This window comes from Chelonia mydas, chromosome 8 (assembly GCF_015237465.2).
Source record: "Chelonia mydas isolate rCheMyd1 chromosome 8, rCheMyd1.pri.v2, whole genome shotgun sequence".
Taxonomy (NCBI): domain Eukaryota; kingdom Metazoa; phylum Chordata; order Testudines; family Cheloniidae; genus Chelonia; species Chelonia mydas.
Window position 1 is genome coordinate 82,899,460 of NC_057854.1, and position 24,526 is coordinate 82,923,985.

General features: G+C 45.6%; 1 protein-coding gene across 1 annotated transcript in view; it reads right to left on the bottom strand.

Moving 5' to 3' along the window:
* The window catches only part of ST6GALNAC3 (ST6 N-acetylgalactosaminide alpha-2,6-sialyltransferase 3), a 351,382-nt gene extending 330,221 nt beyond the window's left edge, over positions 1 to 21,161 (bottom strand). Inside the window, exon 1 of the mRNA XM_043520975.1 lies at positions 19,999 to 21,161. Within this exon, the coding sequence (XP_043376910.1) occupies positions 19,999 to 20,034 (36 nt within the window). The 5' untranslated portion in view covers positions 20,035 to 21,161. The remainder of the gene's footprint in view (positions 1 to 19,998) is intronic.
* Positions 21,162 to 24,526: the final 3,365 nt, after the last annotated feature.

Sequence of the window (24,526 nt, forward strand, 5' to 3'; positions counted from 1 at the left end):
AATTCCTAGAGCAGATCTTTTAGAAAACATCCAGTCTTGACTTAAAAATGGTCAGTAATGGAGAATCCACCGTGACCTTTGGTAAATTGTTCCAATGGCTAATTACTCACTGTTAAAAACGTATGCCTTATTTCCAGTCTGAATTTGTCTAGCTTCCACTTCCAGCCATTGCATCGTGTTACAGCTTTCTTGAAGAGCCCATTTTCATATATTTGCTCCACACACAGAGTGCATATAGACCTTAATCAGGTCAACTCTTAATTTTTGGTTAAAATACATTGAGCTCCTTGAGTCTATCACTATAAGGCATATTGTCTAATCCTCTAATTATTCTCTTGGCTCTTCTCTGAACCCTCTCCAATTTATCAACATCCTTCCTGAACTGTTGACACCAAAACTGGACACAGCATTCTAGCAACAGTCACACACCAGTGCCAAATACAGAGGTAAAATAAGCTTTCTACTCCTACTGAAGATTCCCCTGTTTACGCACCCAAGGACTGCATTAGCCCTTTTGGCCACAGCATTGCACTGGAAGGTCACAATCAGTGGATTATCCACCATGGTCCCCAAATCTTTTTCAGAGTTGCTGCTTCCCAGGATAGAGTCCCCCATCTTGTAAGTATGGCCTACATTCTTTGATTCTAGATTTTCATTCCACCATATTAAAACACATATTGTTGGTCCGAGCCCATCTTACTAAGCTATTCAGATGACTCTCTGTCAGTGACCTGTCCTCTTTGTTATTTACCACTCTCCCAGTTTGTCTCATCTGGAAATTTTATCAGTGATAATTTTGTTCGTCTTCATTAATAAAAACATTAAATAGCATAGGGCCAAAATCTGATCCCTGCAGGACCCCTCTAGAAACACAGTGATGAATCCCCATTTACAATTACATTTTGAGATCTATCACTTAGCCAGCTTTTCTTGCATCTAATGGGTATAGTGTTAATTTTATATCAGTCGGGTTTATGTTGTTGAATCCTCTTAATTAGACTCTCTTTGTGGACAACCTTATGTCCTAAGAAGTGAATACCCCAGTTAAGAAAAGATGCTATTTTGTATCCAAAATGATTCTGAGATTCACATTGTCCCTTCCCTCATCCTCCAGGGGACACTGCTGGTTCCTAAGGGTGGCAGAGCTCCTTATTCCTCTCTCTTCAGGAGCTCACTGACCCACTTAGGACAGTGGGCCCTGTGTTCTTTGTACTTGGTACTGCCACCTACTAGCCAGGTAAAGAAATGTTTTATTCAAGGAAAAGATAAGGGTAAATTAGAAGAAAGGAAGTGGAACAGGCAAGGGAATCAAGGATATCAAATAAATGAGACCCATCCTGCAGCAATACCATATATTGCCTCCTTCAACAGTACAAAAGCCCACAACCTAGTAAAGCCAAATTATACAATGGCATGACTGTAATACCACTGGGACAATGTAATTTGCAAGCAAATACCAAGGAAAAGTACAGACACAAGAGCCTCTAAAACAAGTTATTTTGTGAACCACACCTGGGGTTAAAAAAAAATCCTACAATAGACGAGCAAAACAAAAGACATATCCAGAATAGACAACACACTGTGGAACCCTGCAGCAAAGCTGTTAAAGATTACCAAGATGTTTCTTATGGACTGATATCTATTTTCAGGGGCCAGAGGCCTGGAAGACAAGATGACTCGGCCAATACAGCACCTACCTAAAAGACTATCCATTGCATTAAGAGAAAAAGTAATGGGCACAAGAAAATAAATGGAAAAAGGCATCATAAATGGTAAAGTCACGATGCCCACAAGATAGATAAGCAGCATGGTAGCCATTGAAAAACCCATCAAGCTGTGTATTTGCATAGACCCAAGGAACTTAGACAAAGCACTAAATGCTCCCTACCAAATGCCTACAATTGAAGAAATATTACCTGACTTGGCAAAATCAAAAAAGGGTTCTCAGTACTCAATGCCGGAGATAGATTTTGGCAAGTGCTGCTGCTACCTTACCACATTTTGGACACCAGTGGTTAGAGAGAGAAGATTGAGAATGTCATTTGGGATAATATCAGTCCCAAATGTGGAAGACTATGAATACTGCCAACAAGACATAGTAACAGGACTCACAGGGATCTGTATCGTAGCTGATGGCATTCTGGTGTCTGGATGTGGAGACAGCATGGTGGAAGCTGTGACAGATTGGGACCACTGCCTCATCTGTTTGCTAGAAAGAGCCTCTGTGTTAATAGAAAAGGAGGACTTGTGGCACCTTAGAGACTAACCAATTTATTTGAGCATAAGCTTTCGTGAGCTACAGCTCACTTCATCGGCTGCATCCGATGAAGTGAGCTGTAGCTCACGAAAGCTTATGCTCAAATAAATTGGTTAGTCTCTAAGGTGCCACAAGTCCTCCTTTTCTTTTTGCAAATACAGACTAACACGGCTGTTACTCTGAAATCTGTGTTAATAAATACCTGCCCACTAGGGGTCTCTACAGCATGATTGCATCTAGTAACTTGGAGAACTCTGCTTCCAGGAAATGCTTGATGAGCGAGAACAGCATAGGCAGAGGAAAGAATAAAACCTGAATTTTGCACTGTCTTGGCTCACTCCCCTTTAATGCTTGAACACTAGGCTCTGCAGCAGAGAGCACTGAGGAGTTGTGCCTTCTCCTGCTGCTGGAAGCTGGCTGCAGGGAGTTGGGTTCTCTCCCATGCACTGTCTCCCTCTGTTCACCTATCAGGGCAGTCCCAGCCACATGCAGGCTACCTAGGGCCTGCTGTTGGTTGCCCTGCTTACAAGTTAGGCTCCTGGTCTGGCCCCACAGTCTTTTTGCATTCTCAAGCACAGGCTAGACAGGAAGCCTCAGTTTTAGTAGCAGTGTCTGTGAGCTGCTTCTTTCAAACCCCTGCCTGGCAAGAAGGCTACAATTATACATGATGGCTCAAAAAAACCCCAACAAAAACAAAAGATGCCAATCAGCTTTCTGAGAAGTCTTACAATCCTCCCATCCTGAAGAGAACTGACATCAAATAGTGTTTGAAAGGGTCTGTTGGCAGCATCAATGCCCAGTTCCTCTACTGACCTGGCAGATGACCTGGGGCCAGTCACTTCACCTCTGTGACGGAGAGACTGCCGAGACTCATCAAGCCCTCGGATCGCTACCCCTTCCTGCTTCTCCACGTGGGCACCAATGATACTGCCAAGAATGACCTTGAGCGGATCACTGCGGACTACGTGGCTCTGGGAAGAAGGATAAAGGAGTTTGAGGCGCAAGTGGGGTTTTTGTCCATCCTCCCTGTAGAAGGAAAAGGCCTGGGTAGAGACCGTCGAATTGTGGAAGTCAACGAATGGCTACGCAGGTGGTGTCGGAGAGAAGGCTTTGGATTCTTTGACCATGGGATGGTGTTCCAAGAAGGAGGAGTGCTAGGCAGAGACGGACTCCACCTAACGAAGAGAGGGAAGAGCATCTTCGCAAGCAGGCTGGCTAACCTAGTGAGGAGGGCTTTAAACTAGGTTCACCGGGGGAAGGAGACCAAAGCCCTGAGGTAAGTGGGGACGTGGGACACCAGGAGGAAGCACGAGCAGGAGAACGCGAAAGGGGAGGGCTCCTGCCTCATACTAAGAAAGTAGGTCAAAGAGCAAGTTATCTCAAGTGCCTATACACAAATGCAAGAAGCCTGGGAAACAAGCAGGGAGAACTGGAAGTCCTGGCACAGTCAAGGAATCATGATGTGATTGGAATAACAGAGACTTGGTGGGATAACTCACATGACTGGAGTACTGTCATGGATGGATATAAACTGTTCAGGAAGGACAGGCAGGGCAGAAAAGGGTGGGGGAGTTGCATTGTATGTAAGAGAGCAGTATGTCTGCTCAGAGCTCCGGTATGAAGCTGCAGAAAAACCTGAGTGTCTCTGGATTAAGTTTAGAAGCGTGAGCAACAAGGGTGATGTCGTGGTGGGAATCTGCTATAGACCACCGGATCAGGGGGATGAGGTGGACGAGGCTTTCTTCCGGCAACTAACAGAAGTTACTAGATCACAGGCTCTGGTTCTTATGGGAGACTTCAATCACCCTGATATCTGCTGGGAGAGCAATACAGCAGGGCACAGACAATCCAGGAAGTTTTTGGAAAGTGTGGCGGATAATTTCCTGGTGCAAGTGCTGGAGGAACCAACTAGGGGCAGAGCTCTTCTTGACCTGCTGCTCACAAACTGGGAAGAATTAGTAAGGGAAGCAAAAGTGGATGGGAACCTGGAAGGCAGTGACCATGTGATGGTCGAGTTCAGGATCCTGACACAGGGAAGAAAGGAGAGCAGCAGAATATGGGCCCTGGACTTCAGAAAAGCAGACTTTGACAACCTCAGGGAACTGATGGGCAGGATCCCCGGGGAGAATAACATGAGGGGGAAAGGAGTCCAGGAGAGCTGGCTGTATTTTAAAGAATCTTTATTGAGGTTACAGGGACAAACCATCCCGATGTTTAGATAGAATAGTAAATATGGCAGGCGACCAGCTTGGCTTAACAGTGAGATCCTTGCTGATCTTAAACACAAAAAAGAAGCTTACAAGAAATGGAAGATTGGACAAATGACCAGGGAAAAGTATAAAAATATTGCTCGAGCATGCAGGAGTGAAATCAGGAAGGCCAAATCACACCTGGAGCTGCAGCTAGCAAGAGATGTTAAGAGTAACAAGAAGGGTTTCTTCAGGTATGTTGGCAACAAGAAGAAAGCCAAGGAAAGTGTGGGCCCCTTACTGAATGAGGGAGGCAACCTAGTGACAGAGGATGTGGAAAAAGCTAATGTACTCAATGCTTTTTTTCCCTCTGTCTTCACGAACAAGGTCAGCTCCCAGACTACTGCACTGGGCAGCACAGCATGGGGAGGAGATGACCAGCCCTCTGTGGAGAAAGAAGTGGTTCGGGACTATTTAGAAAAGCTGGACGAGCACAAGTCCATGGGGCCGGATGCGCTGCATCCGAGAGTGCTAAAGGAGTTGGTGGATGTGATTGCAGAGCCATTGGCCATTATCTTTGAAAACTCACGGCGATCGGGGGAGGTCCCAGACGACTGGAAAAAGGCTAAATGTAGTGCCCATCTTTAAAAAAGGGAAGAAGGAGGATCCTGGGAACTACAGGCCAGTCAGCCTCACCTCAGTCCCTGGAAAAATCATGGAGCAGGTCCTCAAGGAATCAATTCTGAAGCACTTAGAGGAGAGGAAAGTGATCAGGAACAGTCAGCATGGATTCACCAAGGGCAAGCGATGCCTGACTAATCTAATTGCCTTCTATGATGAGATAACTGGCTCTGTGGATGAGGGGAAAGCGGTGGACGTGGTATTCCTTGACTTTAGCAAAGCTTTTGACACGGTCTCCCACAGTATTCTTGCCAGTAAGTTAAAGAAGTATGGGCTGGATGAATGGACGATAAGGTGGATAGAAAGCTGGCTAGATTGTCGGGCTCAACGGGTAGTGATCAATGGCTCCATGTCTAGTTGGCAGCTGGTATCAAGTGGATTGCCCCAAGGATCAGTCCTGGGGCCGGTTTTGGTCAATAACTTCATTAATGATCTGGAAGATGGTGTGGATTGCACCCTCAGCAAGTTTGCAGATGACACTAAACAGGGAGGAGAGGTAGATACGTTGGAGGGTAGGGATAGGATACAGAGGGCCCTAGACAAATTAGAGGATGGGCCAAAAGAAATCTGATGAGGTTCAACAAGGACAAGTGCAGAGTCCTGCACTTAGGACGGAAGAATCCCATGCACCGCTTCAGACTAGGGACTGAATGGCTAGGCAGCAGTTCTGCAGAAAAGGACCTAGGGGTTACAGTGGACGAGAAGCTGGATATGAGTCAAGAGTGTGCCTTTGTTGCCAACAAGGCCAATGGCATTTTGGGATGTATAAGTAGGGGCATTGCCAGCAGATCGAGGGACGTGATCGTTCCCTTCTATTTGACATTGGTGAGGCCTCATCTGGAGTACTGTGTCCAGTTTTGGGCCCCACACCACAAGAAGGATGTGGAAAAATTGGAAAATGTCCAGCAAAGGGCAACAAAAATGATTAGGGGACTGGAACACATGACTTATGAGGAGAGGCTGAGGGAACTGGGATTGTTTAGTCTGCGGAAGAGAAGAATGAGGCGGGATTTGATAGCTGCTTTCAACTACCTGAAAGGGGGTTCCAAAGAGGATGGATCTAGACTGTTCTCAGTGGTAGCAGATGACAGAATGAGGAGTAATGGTCTCAAGTTGCAGTGGGGGAGGTTTAGGTTGGATATCAGGAAAAACTTTTTCACTAGGAGGGTGGTGAAACACTGGAATGCGTTACCTTGGGAGGTGGTGGAATCTCCTTCCTTAGAAGTTTTTAAGGTCAGGCTTGACAAAGCCCTGGCTGGGATGATTTAGTTGGGGATTGGTCCTGCTTTGAGCAGGGGTTTGGACTAGATGACCTCCTGAGATCCCTTACAACACTGATATTCTATGATTCTATGCCTCCGTTTCCCCATTTGCTCTTTCAGTCCCAACTGACAAGACAAAGTTCTTAAGAGCAGGGGCTGTCTCTCACTATGTGTCTGCACCGTATGGTACACAATGGGATTCTAATCTCAGCTGTGGCCTGTTACGTGGGTATTACCATGTTTCAAATACTAGTCCTAAAGCATTTTGCTTTGCTGAGGCACTGTTGACAGAAGGGTTTTGATGGAAGATAAAGAATCAGCAGTGTCCAAGCACCACCAAGAGTGGCTATCCCAAGCTGAAATCATTTACCATCTGCAAGCATCCCAGTTACTATTCCACTAACACATCCATCTGGGCTCTTCAGTATTATTAGGGTTCATTAGCTTCCTGAGGTGACATCCCAATTTCAGACTTCCCAATTAAGTAAGTACTGATTAAATGGATTGTTTTGCCTTCTTTCTGTAAATAGTTTAAAATGAAGCAGTCATTTGAAGGTTTCTCAGAGTACCTTATTTTTATTGAGAATGCACCATTCAGTAAAGTGTTGCCTTAGTAAGGCTTCACAGCATGACTAGCCAGCAACGGGAGCCCCTGAGACAGTAGCAAGAGGCCTCATTTGCATCAACAACAAATAAGAACAACGCTGGAACCCAAAAATTAACGTATTCCATGTGAGCTGTAACAATGTGGGGTGGCTCACAGAGAGTGCAGTCCAACTGGAAATGGTTAGGGCCCAATCCTGCTCCTAAAGTAGTCAAAGGCAACACCACCCGCTGGTTTGGTAGAGGTCGTAGGCGCAGCATTCAGAGAGGCTGGATGTGCATGCAAGAGGGTGAGTAAGCACACCCAGGTACTCCTGGAGAATCAGGTTACTATTATCAGACCTTCCAAGTGTGCACAAAGTCAGCTCAGACACAGCAAAGAGTGCATGACCATGCTCAAACAGAGCTGCACCCAGGCACACCTCCCTTCACAGCCAACATACATTGAATAGATAACTTGGTAGAACAGTAAACAGACCACTGTACTTCTTAAACATCCGTCCCACCTCCGCCAATGCATTCACTGCTTGTACTTTACAGTGACTCTCCCTGTGAGAGGATAGGGTCACCACTGAGTCAGCAGAATTGTTTTTACCTACCCCTTCCCCATAGATCAGTGGTGGCCAAACCGTGGCTCACAAGCCACATGAAGCTCTTTTACCATTAAAGTGTGGCTCACAAGCTCCTTCTGACCCCTCATTCTCTGCCTATCAGATGGGGGGAGGGGAGGGGACATGAGCTAGGGACCTCTGCCTTGCAGTAGGGTGGTGGGGTAGGAACTTCTGTCCAGTGGGGAGGAGGGTTTCAGGGCTTCAGCCGTGTAGGGCGCACATGCCAGGGCTCGGGGCTTCAGCAGGAATGAGACTGAAGCCCCAAGCCCCGGCTCCTGGCAGGTGTACCCCAGCTCTCGAACTTCTGAAGATTGTTGTATGCAGCTTGGAGGGCCAGTAAGTTTGGTCACCCCTGCCATATAGTCCTACTACCCTCCTTTCCAGCTTGCCCTCAGGCCCCTTTTCATTCTGATAGAAATGAAATAGCACATGCACTAGAAGGGGAGGGAAGGGCAGAGAAATGCTGTGCTGTTTCTGACTCAGCTGTACAGCAGTTTTCAGTTCCTACTGTGAATAGTTCATCCACTGCTAGCAAAAGTTCACCCCTCAGCTTTCTGCTCCATGCCAACTCACCGCAATGTGCTGAGTGAAAGATGAGTCAGCGTTCTAACTTGGGAGTACTTTGTATTACCTTTCAATAAGGGAATAACAGTGTCCTGGGCTAAGAACCTCAGGCTTGGGTTTGGTCAGCACAGGACAGTTATTACTCCATAAACTGAAATCATCATCAAGTTGAGGATAGCACAATTTGACAGTAAGGAGTTGGACAAATGCTGTTGAGGTGATACTCTACCCCTATCCCCCGTGCAAACGTTGGCATCACTGGAAAGAATTGGTCTGTTTTCGTAACAAAACAAGCTCACTGTTTGCTGCACGTGGGCCGTGTGTTGCACTTCCCAGGATCAGGTCTGACCAATAAAAGAGCAGACTTTACAGGCCCACCAGAGAGGCCTAGAAGAAAACATCATGCTCTCCAGGTTCGCAGCAAGAGGAAGGGCCTGGATAGGTCCAGGTGAGAAGTCTCTGGTTTCTACAAACAAGGGGTAGAGGGCAGCGAGATGAAGGGGAGGATGCATGCAGATAATGCCGAGTTATAGATAGGCTATAATTATCAGCTCACAGGAACTAAAAGAGCCTGTCTCCCACCTTTTAATTAAGGCTATGATTTTATCACAGAGGTCTCTGGAAGTCATGGAACCCATGACTGTGAGGTACCCCTGCTGGCACTCCACAGCTCCCAGCCACCATGGGCAGCGGGGGCACACCGCAGCTCCCCTCTGCCAGCAGGGGCAAGAGGACCCTGGAGCTCTGAGCCTCCACAGGTGGTGGGGCCCCTGGAGCTCCCAGCCTCCACAGGTGGTGGGGCCCCTGGAGCTCCCCGCCACCCCGCAGTTGCCCAGTCCCTTCCCATTTTTCATGGATATTTTTAGTAAGTCAGGGACAGGTCACGGGCTTCCGTGAATTTCTCTTTATTGCCTGTGACCTGTCTGTTTCTTTTTAGTAAAAAATATCCATGACAAATCTTAGCCTTAGCTATGATTAAAGAAGAAAACACACACAGCACAAATCAGAGTGGGTTGGAAGCCCTGCTCAGAGCTGCATCCTTTAAAACATCCCAGTTCTTTTCCCTTTGTAGATTTCTGCACCCAAACTAAATTTCTCACTCAAGGAAACAAATTCATATAATCCTTTGTCACCTTTATATCCTTTTCAACACACTTAAAATTGCTCTCTTGGTTTTTCGAGGCTCTATGGAGTTGCTCTAGTCTGCCCCTCAGACATCATATTTACTCACTCACTCAGACTTTATGTCCCAGCTGTCTCAGCACCCTAAAATAAATCTCTGTGGTGCAGTCATTCTTCCTTATATCTTATATGAGCTGATGCCAGTTCCTCTTCTTGACTCTTGCCTTAACACCTTCTTTCTTAGCTTAGGACTGTCTATCATTAAAACAGTTTGCAACACTGTGTATAAAGCACTCTTAAGAAAATTAGATTGCACTGTATTTCACATGGGTATACATCAGTGGCTTGTTGGCTGTGTTCTTCATTGCACTGAAGTCTCTCTTAATTTCAGAACTGACCAAGACTGGGCTCCTGGCTGTCACTATGAATAAGTTCCCTTTTCCCTGGACAGCTAGAAAGAGAGGAAGATTTATTATGAATCCCCTGCCTCAATCTCCCCATTAAACTACCTCTCTTCATATACATTTAATTCACACAGGTCTTCACAATACAAATTTCAAATGATTGTTTTTCTGACATGTACCATAATACAAATATATGTGCAAGTCAATCTAAATATCTGATATGGCTGTATTCTGAGCCAGGTAATTCAATATTAACGGAATACTTATTAATGTAAACACAGATAGCTAAAACTCATGTTTAGTAATTTAATGGTACAGTGGCTGCGAATTGGACATCCGCTGACAGTGCTGGGAAGCAATTGAATAATAGCCTGGCACTGTAATAAGTAAATAAGTAGTATAAATTCATATCCTAGTCAAATCTACTGAGCCTTCCTGCATAAATTACAGTGGTTGGATATAGCTATCTTCATATTTCTTCTGTGAATGATGTACGGTACCTACTTACCAAAGGGTTTGTTTGTGAGCCCTGCCTGCTTCTCCCAGGAAAGCCAGGGGAGGACTCACGTCAGGACAACCCCACGTGTAGGGCCCTACCAAATTCACGGTTCATTCTAGTCAGTTTCATGGCCATTAAATTGTAAATTTAAATCTGAAATTTCACGGTGTTGTAATTGTTGGGATCCTGACCCAAAAAGGAGTTGTGTGCGGGTGGGGGGGTTGCAAGGTTATTGTAGGGGGTTGCAGTACTGCTACCCTTATTTCTGCACTGCTGCTGGTCGGTGCTGCCTTCAGAACTGGGCAGCCGGAGAGCGGTGACTGCTGGCCGGGAGCCCAGCTCTGAAGGCAGAGCTGCCACCAGCAGCAGCGCAGAAGTCAGAATGGCATAGCATGGTCTTGCCACCTTTACTTCTGCACTGCTGCCTGCAGCACTGGGCCCTCAGTCAGCAGCCGCCACTCTTTGGCCGCCCAGCTGTGAAGGCAGCAGCACAGAAGTAAGGGTTACGTGCTATGGTGTTGCCACCCTGACTTCTGTGCTGCTGCTGGCAGGGTGTTGCCAACAGCCGCCGCTGTCTAGCCACCCAGCTCTGAAGGCAGCGCAGAAGTAAGGGTGGCAATACCATGAACCCCTAAAATAACTTTGCAACCTCCTCTGCAACTCCCTTTTGGGTCAGGACCCCCAATTTGAGAAACGGTGGTCTCGCCTGTGAAATCAGTATAGTATAGGGTAAAAGCACACAAAAAGACCAGATTTCACAGGAGGAGACCAGATTTCATGGTCCGTGATGCATTTTTCATGGCCACGAATTTGGTCGCGCCCTACCCATGTGCGCGTCAGAAACTGCCACACCCAAAGCCGTGCAATTGGAGCTTTGGTTTCGTGCTCCTGTTGGCAAAACAAGGAGAGCCCGCCGATGAGAAACTTCCCTGTGGAGGCTGTAGAGACGTTACATGTTTTGTAAGGCACTCCGGCTATGTCTACATAGCGGCTGAGAGCAAGCATCCCAGGCTGAGCAGGCTGACTTGCAATAGCTCTGCTTGAGTGCGCATGCCAAAAATAGCAGTCTGGACACTGTGGTATGTGCAGCAGCTTCAGCTCGCTGCCCACGTCCAAGCCTGCCCAGCCCCCTGGGTTTGCGTGCGAGCGGCTAGCCCAACTGCCACCCATCCCACAATGTCTATACTGCTATTTTCAGCACACTAGCTAGAGCGGAACTAGCATGCATCTGTCTGCCTGGACTGAGAGGCACATACCAAGCTGCAGTGTCGACATACCTACAGCTATCACGACAGTGGGCACCATACAGAAACCTGGAGAGACAGAATTGTAATTTTATCCATTTGGTACATTCAAAGCATGCCATATTACTTGGCTTAAGAAAATCTATCCTCAGAAAACATCCTCAAAGACTGAACAGTTACAGTGTGAGTAAAACTAAACTTGAAAAGTAATACAAGGATACCTTCAAAACAGCAGCACTGCTATGGGTACCCGCATGGCCCCACAGTATACCAACATTTTTATGGCTGACTTAGAACAACGCTTTCTCAGCTCTCGTCCTCTAACGCCCCTACTCTACTTGCGCTACATTGATGACATCTTCATCATCTGGACCCATGGAAAAGAAGCCCTTGAGGAATTCCACCATGATTTCAACAATTTCCATCCCACCATCAACCTCAGCGTGGACCAGTCCACACAAGAGATCCACTTCCTGGACACTACAGTGCTAATAAACGATGGTCACATAAACACCACCCTATACCGGAAACCTACTGACCGCTCTTCCTACCTACATGACTCCAGTTTTCATCCAGACCACACCACATGATCCATTGTCTACAGCCAAGCTCTACGATACAACCAGATTTGCTCCAACCCCTCAGACAGAGACAAACACCTATAAGATCTCTATCAAGCATTCTTACAACTACAGTACCCACCTACTGAAGTGAAGAAACAGACTGACAGAGCCAGAAGAGTACCCAGAAGTCACCTACTACAGGACAGGCCCAACAAAGAAAATAACAGAACGCCACTAGCCATCACCTTCAGCCCCCAACTAAAACCTCTCCAGCACATCATCAAGGATCTACAACCTATCCTGAAGGACGACCTATCACTCTCACAGATCTTGGGAGACAGGCTAGTCGTTGCTTACAGACAGCCCCCCAACCTGAAGCAAATACTCACTAGCAACCACACACCACACAACAGAACCACTAATCCAGGAACCTATCCTTGCAACAAAGCCCCTTGTCAACTGTGTCCACATATCTATTCAGGGGACACCATCATAGGGCCGAATCACATCAGCCACACTATCAGAGGCTCATTCACCTACACATCTACCAATGTGATCTATGCCATCATGTGCCAGCAATGCCCCTCTGCCATGTACATTGGTCAAACCGGACAGTCTCTACGTAAAAGAATGAATGGACACAAATCAGACGTCAAGAATTATAACATTCAAAAACCAGTTGGAGAACACTTCAATCTCTCTGGTCACTCGACTACAGACCTAAAAGTTGCAATTCTTCAACAAAAAAACTTCAAAAACAGACTCCAACGAGAGACTGCTGAATTGGAATTAATTTGCAAACTGGATACAATTAACTTAGGCTTGAATAGAGACTGATGGATGGGTCATTACAGAAAGTAAAACTATTTCCCCATGTTTATCCCCCCCCCAACACACACCCCACTGTTCCTCAGAGGTTCTTATCAACTGCTGGAAATGGCCCATCTTGATTATCACTACAAAAGGTCCCCCACCCAGCTCTCCTGCTGGTAATAGCTCACCTTAAGTGATCACTCTTGTTACAGTGTGTATGGTAACACCCATTGTTTCATGTTCTGTGTGCATATAAAATCTCCCCCCTGTATTTTCCACTGAATGCACCCGATGAAGTGAGCTGTAGCTCACGAAAGCTTATGCTCAAATAAATTTGTTAGTCTCTAAGGTGCCACAAGTACTCCTTTTCTTTTTGCAAATACCGACTAACACGGCTGCTACTCTGAAACCTGAACTCAATCGCTTCCCTTTATACTCAGTTTCATTTTGAAAATCCAAAAATATTAATATTTCCTTAAATAAAAGTTAGCTCATTGTGGATTGCGAGCCATTGAAATTCCCACCCTGGTCTCAACAGAATATGCAGTCTAAACTTACCCCTTTTGAAGTTTGGCTTTTTTGGTAAACCTAGCAGAACATAAAGCTCTCCTATGCTTTATCCTCAAGTTTGGCCATTCCTAGATTTTCCATGCAGGATCTTCCCCATTCCAGCCACTAGTTACCTCTCCCGTCCAGCCCATGTCCTAGTTGGAACTAACATGATGCACATGCTACTATGACTCAGAGTGAAAATAATGCTTAAGTGGTATATAAGCCTGTGCTAAGCCTCCACAAAGCCTCTTTCCAACAGTGAAGATTTCGTCCCTAGTTTGGAGTTTTCACTTTATTTCAGAGTTTAAACAAACCTCTTACATAGAAAATACATGACCATTATTGACTGCTTCTCCACAAATCAATTAGAAGTCTGGTAAGTAGCAAGAATTTTAGGTTTCATGCTGGTGAAAATTACTGCATTTTCACTATATTTTAACCAGAATTTGTATAAAACCCTTATCTCCAATCTCTCTCCAAAAATGTTGGCTTTGTAAGCAAGTTTTTGGTTTCTTTTACAATCTTTTTAGGACATTCCAGTCTCAGAATTTATTACAGGGATTATGCTAAGTCAGTTCTATTGTGGTAAAATATTGTTATGGAAAACAAGAAAAGTTTCACTGCAACAGAGCCAAAATATTTTTTCCAACCTCATAGTTAACCACAGAATCAGAGAGGTATAAGATATCACATTTATGCTGTCTAATAATGTGTAACATGTTAGAGAAGCAGAAACAGTGTCTGATGGTATCCATTTAGACCCATATTAAGATCCTTTAGCCTTTGTTAAAATATTACTGGTGGTAAACCAATCGTTGTCAAACAAGATCTACAGTAGAAAATATTCAGAAACAAACCAAAAAAAAAAAATCAAATCACATTTACCATTTTGCAGTCATGAAGCTTTCCATCATATTTTCATTATGTATTATACTTGAATAGAAAACACAGCAAAATCAATGGCAAAGAAAAAAAAACGCAAAGATATTTTTAAGTGATGATCACCGTATATAAAATGATAAATGCTCGGCCCCAAAAAGACATTTCAAAATTAACATGTCATGTTTTGTGATAACTCAGTGACGTGATCACTACAGTAGGATATTCTTTCTGTAGAAATTTTAAGTCATACTGTATAACCCTGCTATAGAATTCTACCAAATTATAGGGAAAGGTTATAATTCTCTGTTGAACTCTGTAGGACTTTTCCATAAGGATATGTTGCTCTGTGCTGCCTGGTCTTCTGTGTTCCAATGTAAAGAAATCTTATTCTACCACACATAGTTCAATAACAAAAAAGGATATGTAAAATATGCTTGAGGTTGCATCAATGGTATCAGAAGCAGCCATCTCAGCCAGGAGTCAAATTAGCGGCTGGTTTACGGTGATCAAACAAGTCCCGGGCTGCGACTGCTGCTTCTATCACAAACCCCAAGGTTTAAAAAACTTCTAAAGGAAGTATTTCATTCTGTATTGAGTTCTACAGGTTTTTAGAGTAGAGTAATGTCTATGAAACAACAGTTTCTGCATATTAAGTTCTACAGGGTGTGTTAAGAAGTCTTCCACACAGTTTACTGTTAACATTTTGGGAAAGTTGAGTGTGACTTTCATTTTACCTTTGAACAACAGACTTAACATTATCTAACGTGTTGTTTCTAAAAATTCAATAAGTTGAATTTCCTTTGCAGTCTATCTTTGAATCTTGACATTTGCACAGCATTTTATATCTCCAAAGCACTGTATAAACACTTAGCTAATCCCCAAACACTCTCAAGGCCCACAATTGTTCAGTAATTTGCAGCAAAGGGAAAGATATTCTACCAGCAGGGCCAGCCTTACGGGTAGGCGACGTGGGTGACTGCCTAGGGTGCCATGGTCAGAGGGGTGCTGTCTGAGTGCTGCAAGCTGGCAGGCCAGGGCTGATGGCAACAGGAGTGGGCAATGCCTCCTGGAGCTGCCAGCCTGGTGGGGAGGTGCAGACAGTAGGACTCGCCCCTGCAGAGGTAGATAGCTGGAGCCGTTTTCCCAAAGGCCGGCCCTTTCTATTGGATACAGAAAGCAAAACAGTTCTTGACAAAGGGAAAAAAAAAACCCAGTATGTAGCACATTCACTAGGTTGAGAAACTCAGTCAATTTTATTACAACAGTGGTAAGAGTACTGTCTGAGGGTGTGACTTCACAGCAGTTAGCTTGAGTTAGAACCAGTGGTGCCCCTACCTCATCCCAGGTCTACACACACAAGTCTCTAGTTTGAGGTGAGCGGTGCCTTCAACTCAAGCTACGTAGCCTGTGGGGGTTGAAGCTCCAGTGAGCTAGTAGTGCAGTGGGGATGTGACAGTTCAAGTTACAGCTCAGCAGCAGCTAATCCAACCACTCTGTGCCACTAATCAAATCACTCTGTGTAATTCCAGTGTTGTTCTGAAGTGTGGTTGCTCTCCCTTGAGCTGGACTGGCTCAAGTGCAGTAATTTGAACATACTACCTCGAGCTAAGTGTTGCAGGGAAGACAAGCCCTGACTTCAGTGATCACAAGTTAGTGGGGTTTGCGCTCTGGGCTTTCACTGGCTCTCGCTCTTATGATTGTGAAGATTAACTTTAAAATAGGAACTGAGCGTAAACAGGGTTTTCTGTCCGAATCTGCTGGCAGCCTGAAACAGTAGCATTGAGAGATGGGACCTTCCCTTGTGAACTTCAGTGGGGATATTGGCATGGAAGCCGAACAATACTAATTTAAAATATCCAGAGTTAACTATTTCACAGCTGATCAAAATATATAGAAAGGAGAGGGACAATGATGCCATGAAGATCTGCATCATATAATAGGAGTCTTCTCAAGAGAAGCACAAAATCTATTGGAGCCCTGAAACACATCTGAGGCCCACTGAGCAGGATCTAAGCCTTAGAAGCCCAGCACAGCAAATTCAACACTGCAGTTCTCAAAATATTGTAAGTGGTGACGTGTTCTGGTATCTCCAGGGGCCAGAGTTTGGTTTGTGGCCAGAAGTGGAACAGCACATACTGCTACTCCACTCTAGGGTTTGTCTACACTTACAGAGCTGCACCGCTGTAATCCTTAGCGAAGAGGCTACCTATGCCGACAGGAGAGCTTCTCCCTTTGGCACAGATACTTCACCTTCCTGAAAGGCGGTAGTCATGCTGATAGGAGAAGCCTCTCATGGACATTGCACTGTCTACACCGGGGTGGGCAAACTACGGCGCACAGGTCACATCCGGCCCGTGGGACCATCCTGCCCGGCCCTTGAGCTCCTGGCCGGGGAGGCTAGCCCCTGGCCCCTCCCTGCTGCCCCCTCATCCCCCGCAGCCTCAGCTCGCCGGGTCACCAGCGCTCTGGGCGGCGGGGCTGCAAGCTCCTGCCAGTCAGCACAGCGGGCTCCGGCCGGGTGGCGAGGCTGCCAGTCCTGCCACTCTGAGTGGCATGGTAAGGGGGTGGGGGAGGGGAGTTGGATTAAGGGGCAGGGAGCCCTGGGGGGCAGTCAGGGGACAGGTGGTGGTTGGATGTCGCAGAGGTTCTGGGAGGCGGGGCGGTCAGGGGACAGGGAACTGGGGGCGGGGGGAGGGAGGTTGGATAGGGGGTGGGGTCCCAGGAGGCCTGTCAGGGGACAGGGAGTGGTTGGATAGGCGTGGGAGTCCCAGGGGACCTGTCAGGGGGCAGGGGTGTAGATAGGGGTCAGGGCACTCAGGGGATGGGGGGGGGGTTGGATAGGGGGTTGCATCCCAGGAGGGGGTAGCCAGGGGACAAGGAGCAGGGGGTGTTGGATGGGTCAGGGGTTCTGAGGTGGGCAGTCATGGGGTGGGAAGTGGGAGGAGGCAGATAGGGGGCAGGGGCCAGGCTGTTTGGGGAGGCACAGCCTTCCCTACCCAACCCTCCATACAGTTTCGCAACCCCGATGTGGCCCTCAGGCCAAATAGTTTGCCCACCACTGGTCTACACTGGGGTTAGGTCAGTATAACTACATCGCTCAGGGGTATGGATTTGCCAACCAAGCCTCATATCCCCCCAGGATACAGAATCAAGAGCTTGTCTGTCCCTCCTCTAGTAAAGTGCTTCAGGGGAATGAAATGCTAGTCTGAAAAGTACAACGCTCATGTCTAAGTGTGGAGTAACATTAGAGATAATGCTTATAAAGTAATTAGTAATAAAGAAACTGCAAAACCCTTTTTGGGATAAGAGGAGACAGCTCTTTTGCCAAATTTTGCTGTTCTGTGGCTGATTTGCCAAACCTGGAGCTTTGGGCAGGACTAATTTATCTCATTCTGCAGTAATAACTATACAAGATTCCCAAATCCTGCAGTTGGTGCAAACACTTGAGTACTTAAACGTGTTTGTGCTGGGAATCATTTCCCAGTTCCTGCCAGATTTCTTCTGGGGATTTGGGGCACAGATTTCACTTTCTCATGTCAAGTCCTCAAATCAAACCCCTCTTTCCCCTCCCTGATTCTATCTGCACATTCTTACTTCCTCCTGCACTCACATAAAACTTGAAAATTCATCTCCAGTTCATCCTGGTAACTACAGGAAGCACCTTTAATATTTCCATTGTTGAACATCACTTTAAACCAGAAGCTAGAAAACTAATCTGGACAGTAGGGATCTGGTCCAGCCCTACAAACACTCTATAGATCATAAAGTAACCAGACCTTGTGGGTAATGTTGTTAGCTCTCCGTTACTTCCAGAAATATTGTGAGAGCCTCACACTTCTAATTCACAAATATATGTTTAACCTTAGAATCTGCTAGACTACAGCAATGACAACTTTACTATATATAGCAGGGCTGATTCTGGCCCCCGACTCTAGCAGGGTATAGGAACCACATAGGTGCCACAATGGGCCAGGAAGATCATTCTTCCAATACAGGAGCAGGGTAGGACAGATGTAAGCTGGTCTACACGGCCCCCTTCACAGACCCTAGCATAAAGGGAGAAGATGGGGCTGGGGCAAAAGGGGGTTGTAATGAGCATTACAGGAATGGACCACGGTACAGCCCAGAGGCTGCCATAAATTAGAAAAGCAGGGGGGCTGCTCTAACTTACCCCAAAGGCAGTTTTGATACCTTCATCAGCCCAGAATGTGGGTGGTGCAAACTAATTTAAGCCACTTTTGCCCAATGGCCAGGCTGTACCTTCTGTGCTGCATCAAGAGGTGAAAGGAAGCCAGTCTAGTCAGAAAGTGATGAGTGGGGTACTGGTAAGAAAGTGGCTGCCGGTACACAGCCAACCAAACCGGCAGGGATGCTGATGGGGGAGGGCAAAAGAGACAGCTGTGCTGGGGCCCAGCAATTTAAAAGGGCCCAGGGCTCCCAGCAATGGCCATAGCCCCGTGCCCTTTAAATCACTGCCACTGCTGCTACCATGGCTAGAGCCCTGGCCCTTTAAATTGCTGCCGGAGCCCTGGGTGGCGTGGGCCAGGCAGCACTGAAGGGCTGGCTGGGGGAGTCTGGCCCCAGCCCCACCCCTTCCAGGGGCCCAGAGCCACCCCCCTCAGCCAGGACCCTGGCCACCCTGCGTACCGGTAAGTCCTTTAAGTTACTTTCACCCCTGGCTGAATCTCTCAGGAATTGCAGCTCAGCCTGTGCCTTTTATACAAGCTATATCCCCAAATTTGCAGAACTGAAAAAATTCAGGCACAGGGTGAAAATGTAAGGATCAGAACCCAAAGATATGTTTCTTAAAGTGGTGATGGAAGGGTTAAATAATTGCTTTTACAGCACTCTGAAGATGTGAAATGTTAAGCTAGTGCCAAGTTGTATTATTATCACCACAAGTAAGAATCATGCTAGCCAGGCAACCAGGAAATAGCCAGAGCACTCTGCCTGCTGTATTGACTTCAGCTTATTGTGGCTTGAATGTTCTATAGATTTTTCTATCAGTCGATAGTCACAGACCACACTCACTACTGCTAATACTACATTAGAAAGCCCTTCTGAGGTACATAAAAGAAAGAGACGCAGGAGAGAACAAAACATTTCTTCTCAAGACATTGCTACACCCTGGAAACCTCAGTCCACCTTTTATGTATTCAGCTGAATCAGGGCTGCTTTTATTCCCGTCTGAAAATGTCTCGGTTCAGTTAGAAGACACATTGCTCACAACCAAAACGAATAAGCACAGAGGATGAGACAGTAATTAAAGTTTTTGAAGCTTGTATGCACATTGAACGTCAGCAAGGATGTACTATCAGAGCACTCTAGTGCCCTCTCTCTAGCTCAGTCATGCTTGCAGACAGGTTAAGTGAAGTTATCACTGTGAAAAGTTGGTGCAAGGAGGAATTATATTTGTATATACAAAGCAGGCATTCATTACTACTAGTATGCACCTCACCATCTCTTTTATACAACTCTTAACAGTTAGACAAGTCTCATTCTGCTGTGGTCTTCTGATTTCAGTAATATCTTAGCTACAGAATGTCATACACCCTTAGGGTAGCTTCTCCATACTATGTGAATCACTCCTAATGATTTCAATGGGAGCGTGGACACTATTTAACTGGTTTCTTACTATTGTATCAGCCTTCTCCTTACACAATGGTCCCAGATCCAAGAATCCTGCCTTAATCTACCCCTGCCCAGTTTCAAAGGCAGAATAAAGTAGCATAGCTAAAAAACAGCAACTTACTGGGTTGGGATGGCATGTCCTCCACAACACCCTCATTGACCTCTGTCTCCTGGAGAGGATAGGCCAGCAGGTCTCCAAACAGATCCTGAGACTGAGGAAGAAGTTCTATAGTCCAAGGCAGTAACTTGAGTCTAGCTGATCTCAGAGGTCATCTCCTCCCTGGACACAGCAACAGTAGAGGTCAAGGCCATATCCATTATGTATTCCCCACCTTGCATTGGGGATGTCTTTCATAATATGGTTCCTTTCCTTATAAAATGGACAATAAATGATGCCTTCCCAGGCGTGCAGTCAACATCCTTGGACTTCCTGTAAACCGCTTTTAGCCCCTTGTGGGGTTTTTTCTTGGCACTGGTTGTCACTCTACTGAATTTGCAGATTGGTGAGAGGTGCTGAAATTCTGCCATAAGCCTTGATGGCTGCTGCTGGTCAGCTGGAAATCTCTGCTAACTCTTGCCACCACTCTAGATATTGATAGCTAAATAGTAGGTAGATGCTCAGTTTTCAGATGGATCAGAGAGTGGTTTGTCAAACAAAGTTAGTCACCAGAAAAGCAGCTTACAACTGGAGCTCCCAGAGTTGCACCACGAAACTTCAACTGGTAGGTGGCTTCCAACAGAGTTAAGCCTATTACAGACTATTCTCTCTCTCTCAACTACATTGCCAGAGAGGCCATTCTTGCAATGTACGGGGTTTGTATGATGGAGCATGATACTAATCTTTGTCCCAATGATAGTTACAGAGCTGAGCCAACATGATTCTGACTCAGTTATGGCCAACCCTAGGGCACAGGACCCAACCTGTAGCATGATTTCTTTTGTGTTTGGACAGAGGGCACATTAGAGTTATGCTAAAAGGTACACAGAATGTTAAACATAAGCAAGAAAATATCTCTGAAGAGAGACTAGTAGCCTGCAGCCCACCAGATTTAGGTGAATAGCACTCTTTTTTTTATTATTAGTTTGTTACCTTTCTTTTTCTACAGGTTAGCTTCCCTTTGTCCTCAGCACCCTGGTTTGTGGGGGAGAGGGAAGGGCTGTTAAAAGCAATTTAAATATTGCCCTTTCACTTCCCTAAGTCAGGCCCCTTCCTATACAACACAAATCTCAATAGACAATCATTCCTGCTGTACTAGTCTAGGACAGCCTGAGTGCATGGCTATTAAAGCAGCAAATCAGCACAGGTGGGCTGGAGCCAGTGCTAACAAAGAGCATGTGTTACCAGTTAAATTCTTGGCAGCTGAGTTTCAAAAGTGCTGAGTATTCACAACTCCAGCTGAAGCCAATTGGAGTTGTGGGTACTCAGCACTTCTGAAAATCTTTGATTTAAAGGCTTTCCTGAGCTATTGAAAGCATAGGAATGGGGGGAAACATTGGAAAAGGATGATTTTTCATTGAGAGCCAGGAGTTCTGGGGAAGCCAGCTGAAGGCAATAAAAATAATCCCTGTGTGCCCCTGCTCAGAAAAGCAAAACTCAGCATTCTACAACTAGTGAGAAAAGATAAACTTGTGGAGAGAGAAAGGTGATAAAAGTGGTGTGATCCAATAACGTTTTAGAGCGGGCATTTAAGGGTGAATTCTAAGCAGATGTCTGATTGCAGTATCTCAGGGGAAGGTTGTTATATGAGCCAACTGGTCAGGCCTATCTCTGAGAATAAGAAGTGTAGTAATAACACTAAAAGGAAATAAAAAGTATAGCCAGATACACATGCACACAACACTTTAGCTTGCCTGCCCTACTCTTTAGCAATATTCAAATGTGCATAAATATATTTTACTATGAAAGATTTTCTGTTTACGGGTCATAAATATGAGAGTTTATTATAGTCTTGATTAGATAGGACTCCAAGTCCCAGTATATGACTTGAATCAATAATTTTCTCACCCACTGATGACTACAATGCTGTTGAGAGGACCCTGGAGGTATCTATTATAGAAAGTGTACAAAACTGCAGTAGACTCTTTTAAACTAACTCCTAAAACCAAATAAACTCTCCTACCTTACTTGACTGGTAGCTGAAAAGTAAATCTGAACACAAACATGCAGCTCTTGCTGTCCAGTGCAGGAACTGGGAGTTGCATAAGATGTCATTACATTTGCACAGCGCAAATATTCTCATTTTTAAAATTCAAAGGGCTCTTTTTTCTTGCTACATTCCCAATTGTTTGTTGATGGGGGCACAACCAAAGTCTGTCTTAGGCTCATGCAGTCACTCACAATGTCCGTACATTAATGTCAAAAATGAAATCCCTTAACTTGCTGCTGTGCTGAGTAACTGGAGAGACACGACACTCAACCTATTTCTCTCCCATTCAGAAACCCTCCCACAACCTTAGAAGTGTTACCAAAACTAGCTCTGGCCCAGATAGCCATAGCCAATGCCCTTGCTGCAACCTTCTGCAATTACTCCGCGTATCATTACACTTCCTATGTCCCATTTTTCTGGTTCATGCTAAAAAAGATATTGAACACACAAAAGAATAGTATAGAATAGTTCTGAGTCTGAGAGCTTAACTGGACTGTAACAGGGGAGCAGCAGTATCCAAGGGCCTAATTCTCCCCCATGCAGTATAATTTGTAGAGGGAAAAGGAAATTTCAATTTGTAACTCGCAGAATTTCCTATGAGTTCTTCCTTTTTTGGTTTGAAAGACTAAGGCCCGGATCCTTAGTGTGCAGGGGGAGAGACAGCTCGGTGGTTTGAGCATTGGCCTGCTAACCAAGGTTGTGAGTTCAATCCTTGAGGAGGATATTTAGGGATCTGGGGCAAAAATTGGGGATTGGTCCTGCTTTGAGCAGGGGGTTGGTCTAGCTGACCTACTGAGGTCCCTTCCAACTCTGAGATTCTATGATCTTCAATGGGAGTTAGGTGCCTAAATACCTTTGAGGATCAGGACCTAAGACCCACACTCTGCTCCCATCACTTGGTAGAAATAAGGAGAAGTTCTCCTGCCAGAAACCTGTGGATGTCAGAGAGCCCAGGGGCATCCACCTGGAGACCCCTTGCTTCTGTTCTGCAGCCCCACACCCACTAGCTCTCCCAAGCCTCTAGAAAGCATGGCTCTTGCAAGATCCATGTTTCCAGACGCTTCCCTGACTGCAGCTGTTGTTTCCAAAACCAGCCTAAAGGCAGGCTATACATTATAGAGGGAGAAGCAGTACAAACTAATACAGGATCAGTCCCCCTTGAGGTCAGTAAAGCCAAAATCCTGCATACTGACTTCCTGGGGGCCAAGGGAAGAGGGGGACGTATGCCACTGGGGCAGAACATCCATTTTTCCTCAGGCTAAGCTCCCCCTCTGTGCATGTATACTGAGGGAAACCCTGGGGCCCTAAAAGAGTAAACAGAGTACTCAGAGCAAGAGACTTAAGGAAAACAAGTGGTGGAATTTGTCATTTTCAATCAGTTCTCTGCAGAAGTTAATCTGTAGAGGGAGAGATGGTTCCCTGACCACTGAATCCCTTGTACCAAGTTAAATGAGTTGCTGCCAGATTAAATTCCCAATCTAGCAGTTTGTCCACATTCAGCAAATCACTTTAGCACATGCTCAAGTCCCATTGACTTCAGTGGAATATGCTAAAAGTTAAGCATATGCTGATGTTCTTTGCTGAATAGGGATGGAGTTAAGCACAGGCTTAAATGCTTTGCTAAAGCAGGGTCTTAATGCTGGCTGTTAACACTTGTTACATGAACTCAACACGTATTTGTCTTAAGACGTAGTAGTAATGCATCTCACATGTACCATGGTACAAACCTTTCTAAGGCGGGAATATGCACCCCATACAGTCGCCTCAGATTCTGCTCACCTTTGTGCAACAAAACCGCACTGCTTCTACTGCTAGGGAGCTTTCCATGCAAACAGCAGGAAGGGGGTTGGCTAAGAGAAACAAATAGAGAATTTCTTATTTATCTGAACAAATGACACAGCATTTTTCACTGCCCTCTCTCAGATAAATCCCATTAAACTGCCTCACAAAATGGTTTTGGAAAGAAAAATGCGGGAAGCGTCTGGCTTGTCACATTCTGGCTGACTGGCGCACTGAACAAGGGATGGGATAGCTGGTCAAACTACATTACAAGCTGATTCAAATCAAACCCAAGCCTGCCACCATTTGGATGTCTGTAAATGCCTGGCTAACAGTTTGTTGGCACTATCGGATCTGGAATTGGGAGCCATGAAATAGGTTCAGAGGAATGGCCACACTCAATCAGTCCTACTGTCTACTCCAGAAGTTTGCTGCAAGAGTGGCCAGTATCAACTGCATCAGAAGAAAGTATAAGAAAGCCTAAAGTGAGGAATTATGGTCGAACCTGCCCAGAGGAGGATCTTATTTTGGAGGCTGGCTTATGCTCTGCAACATGAGCATTCGGATGCTGTATTTGCAGCCTGACCAACTCTGGGAAATACCAGTAATCTCACTGGAAGCCAGTTATGATGAGATTTCTAGGAATGGAGAAGTTTCACATCAGCAGCTTCATTTCATCTGGTTATCTTCATCTGGTTATCTAGACTGAACCTCCAAATCTAT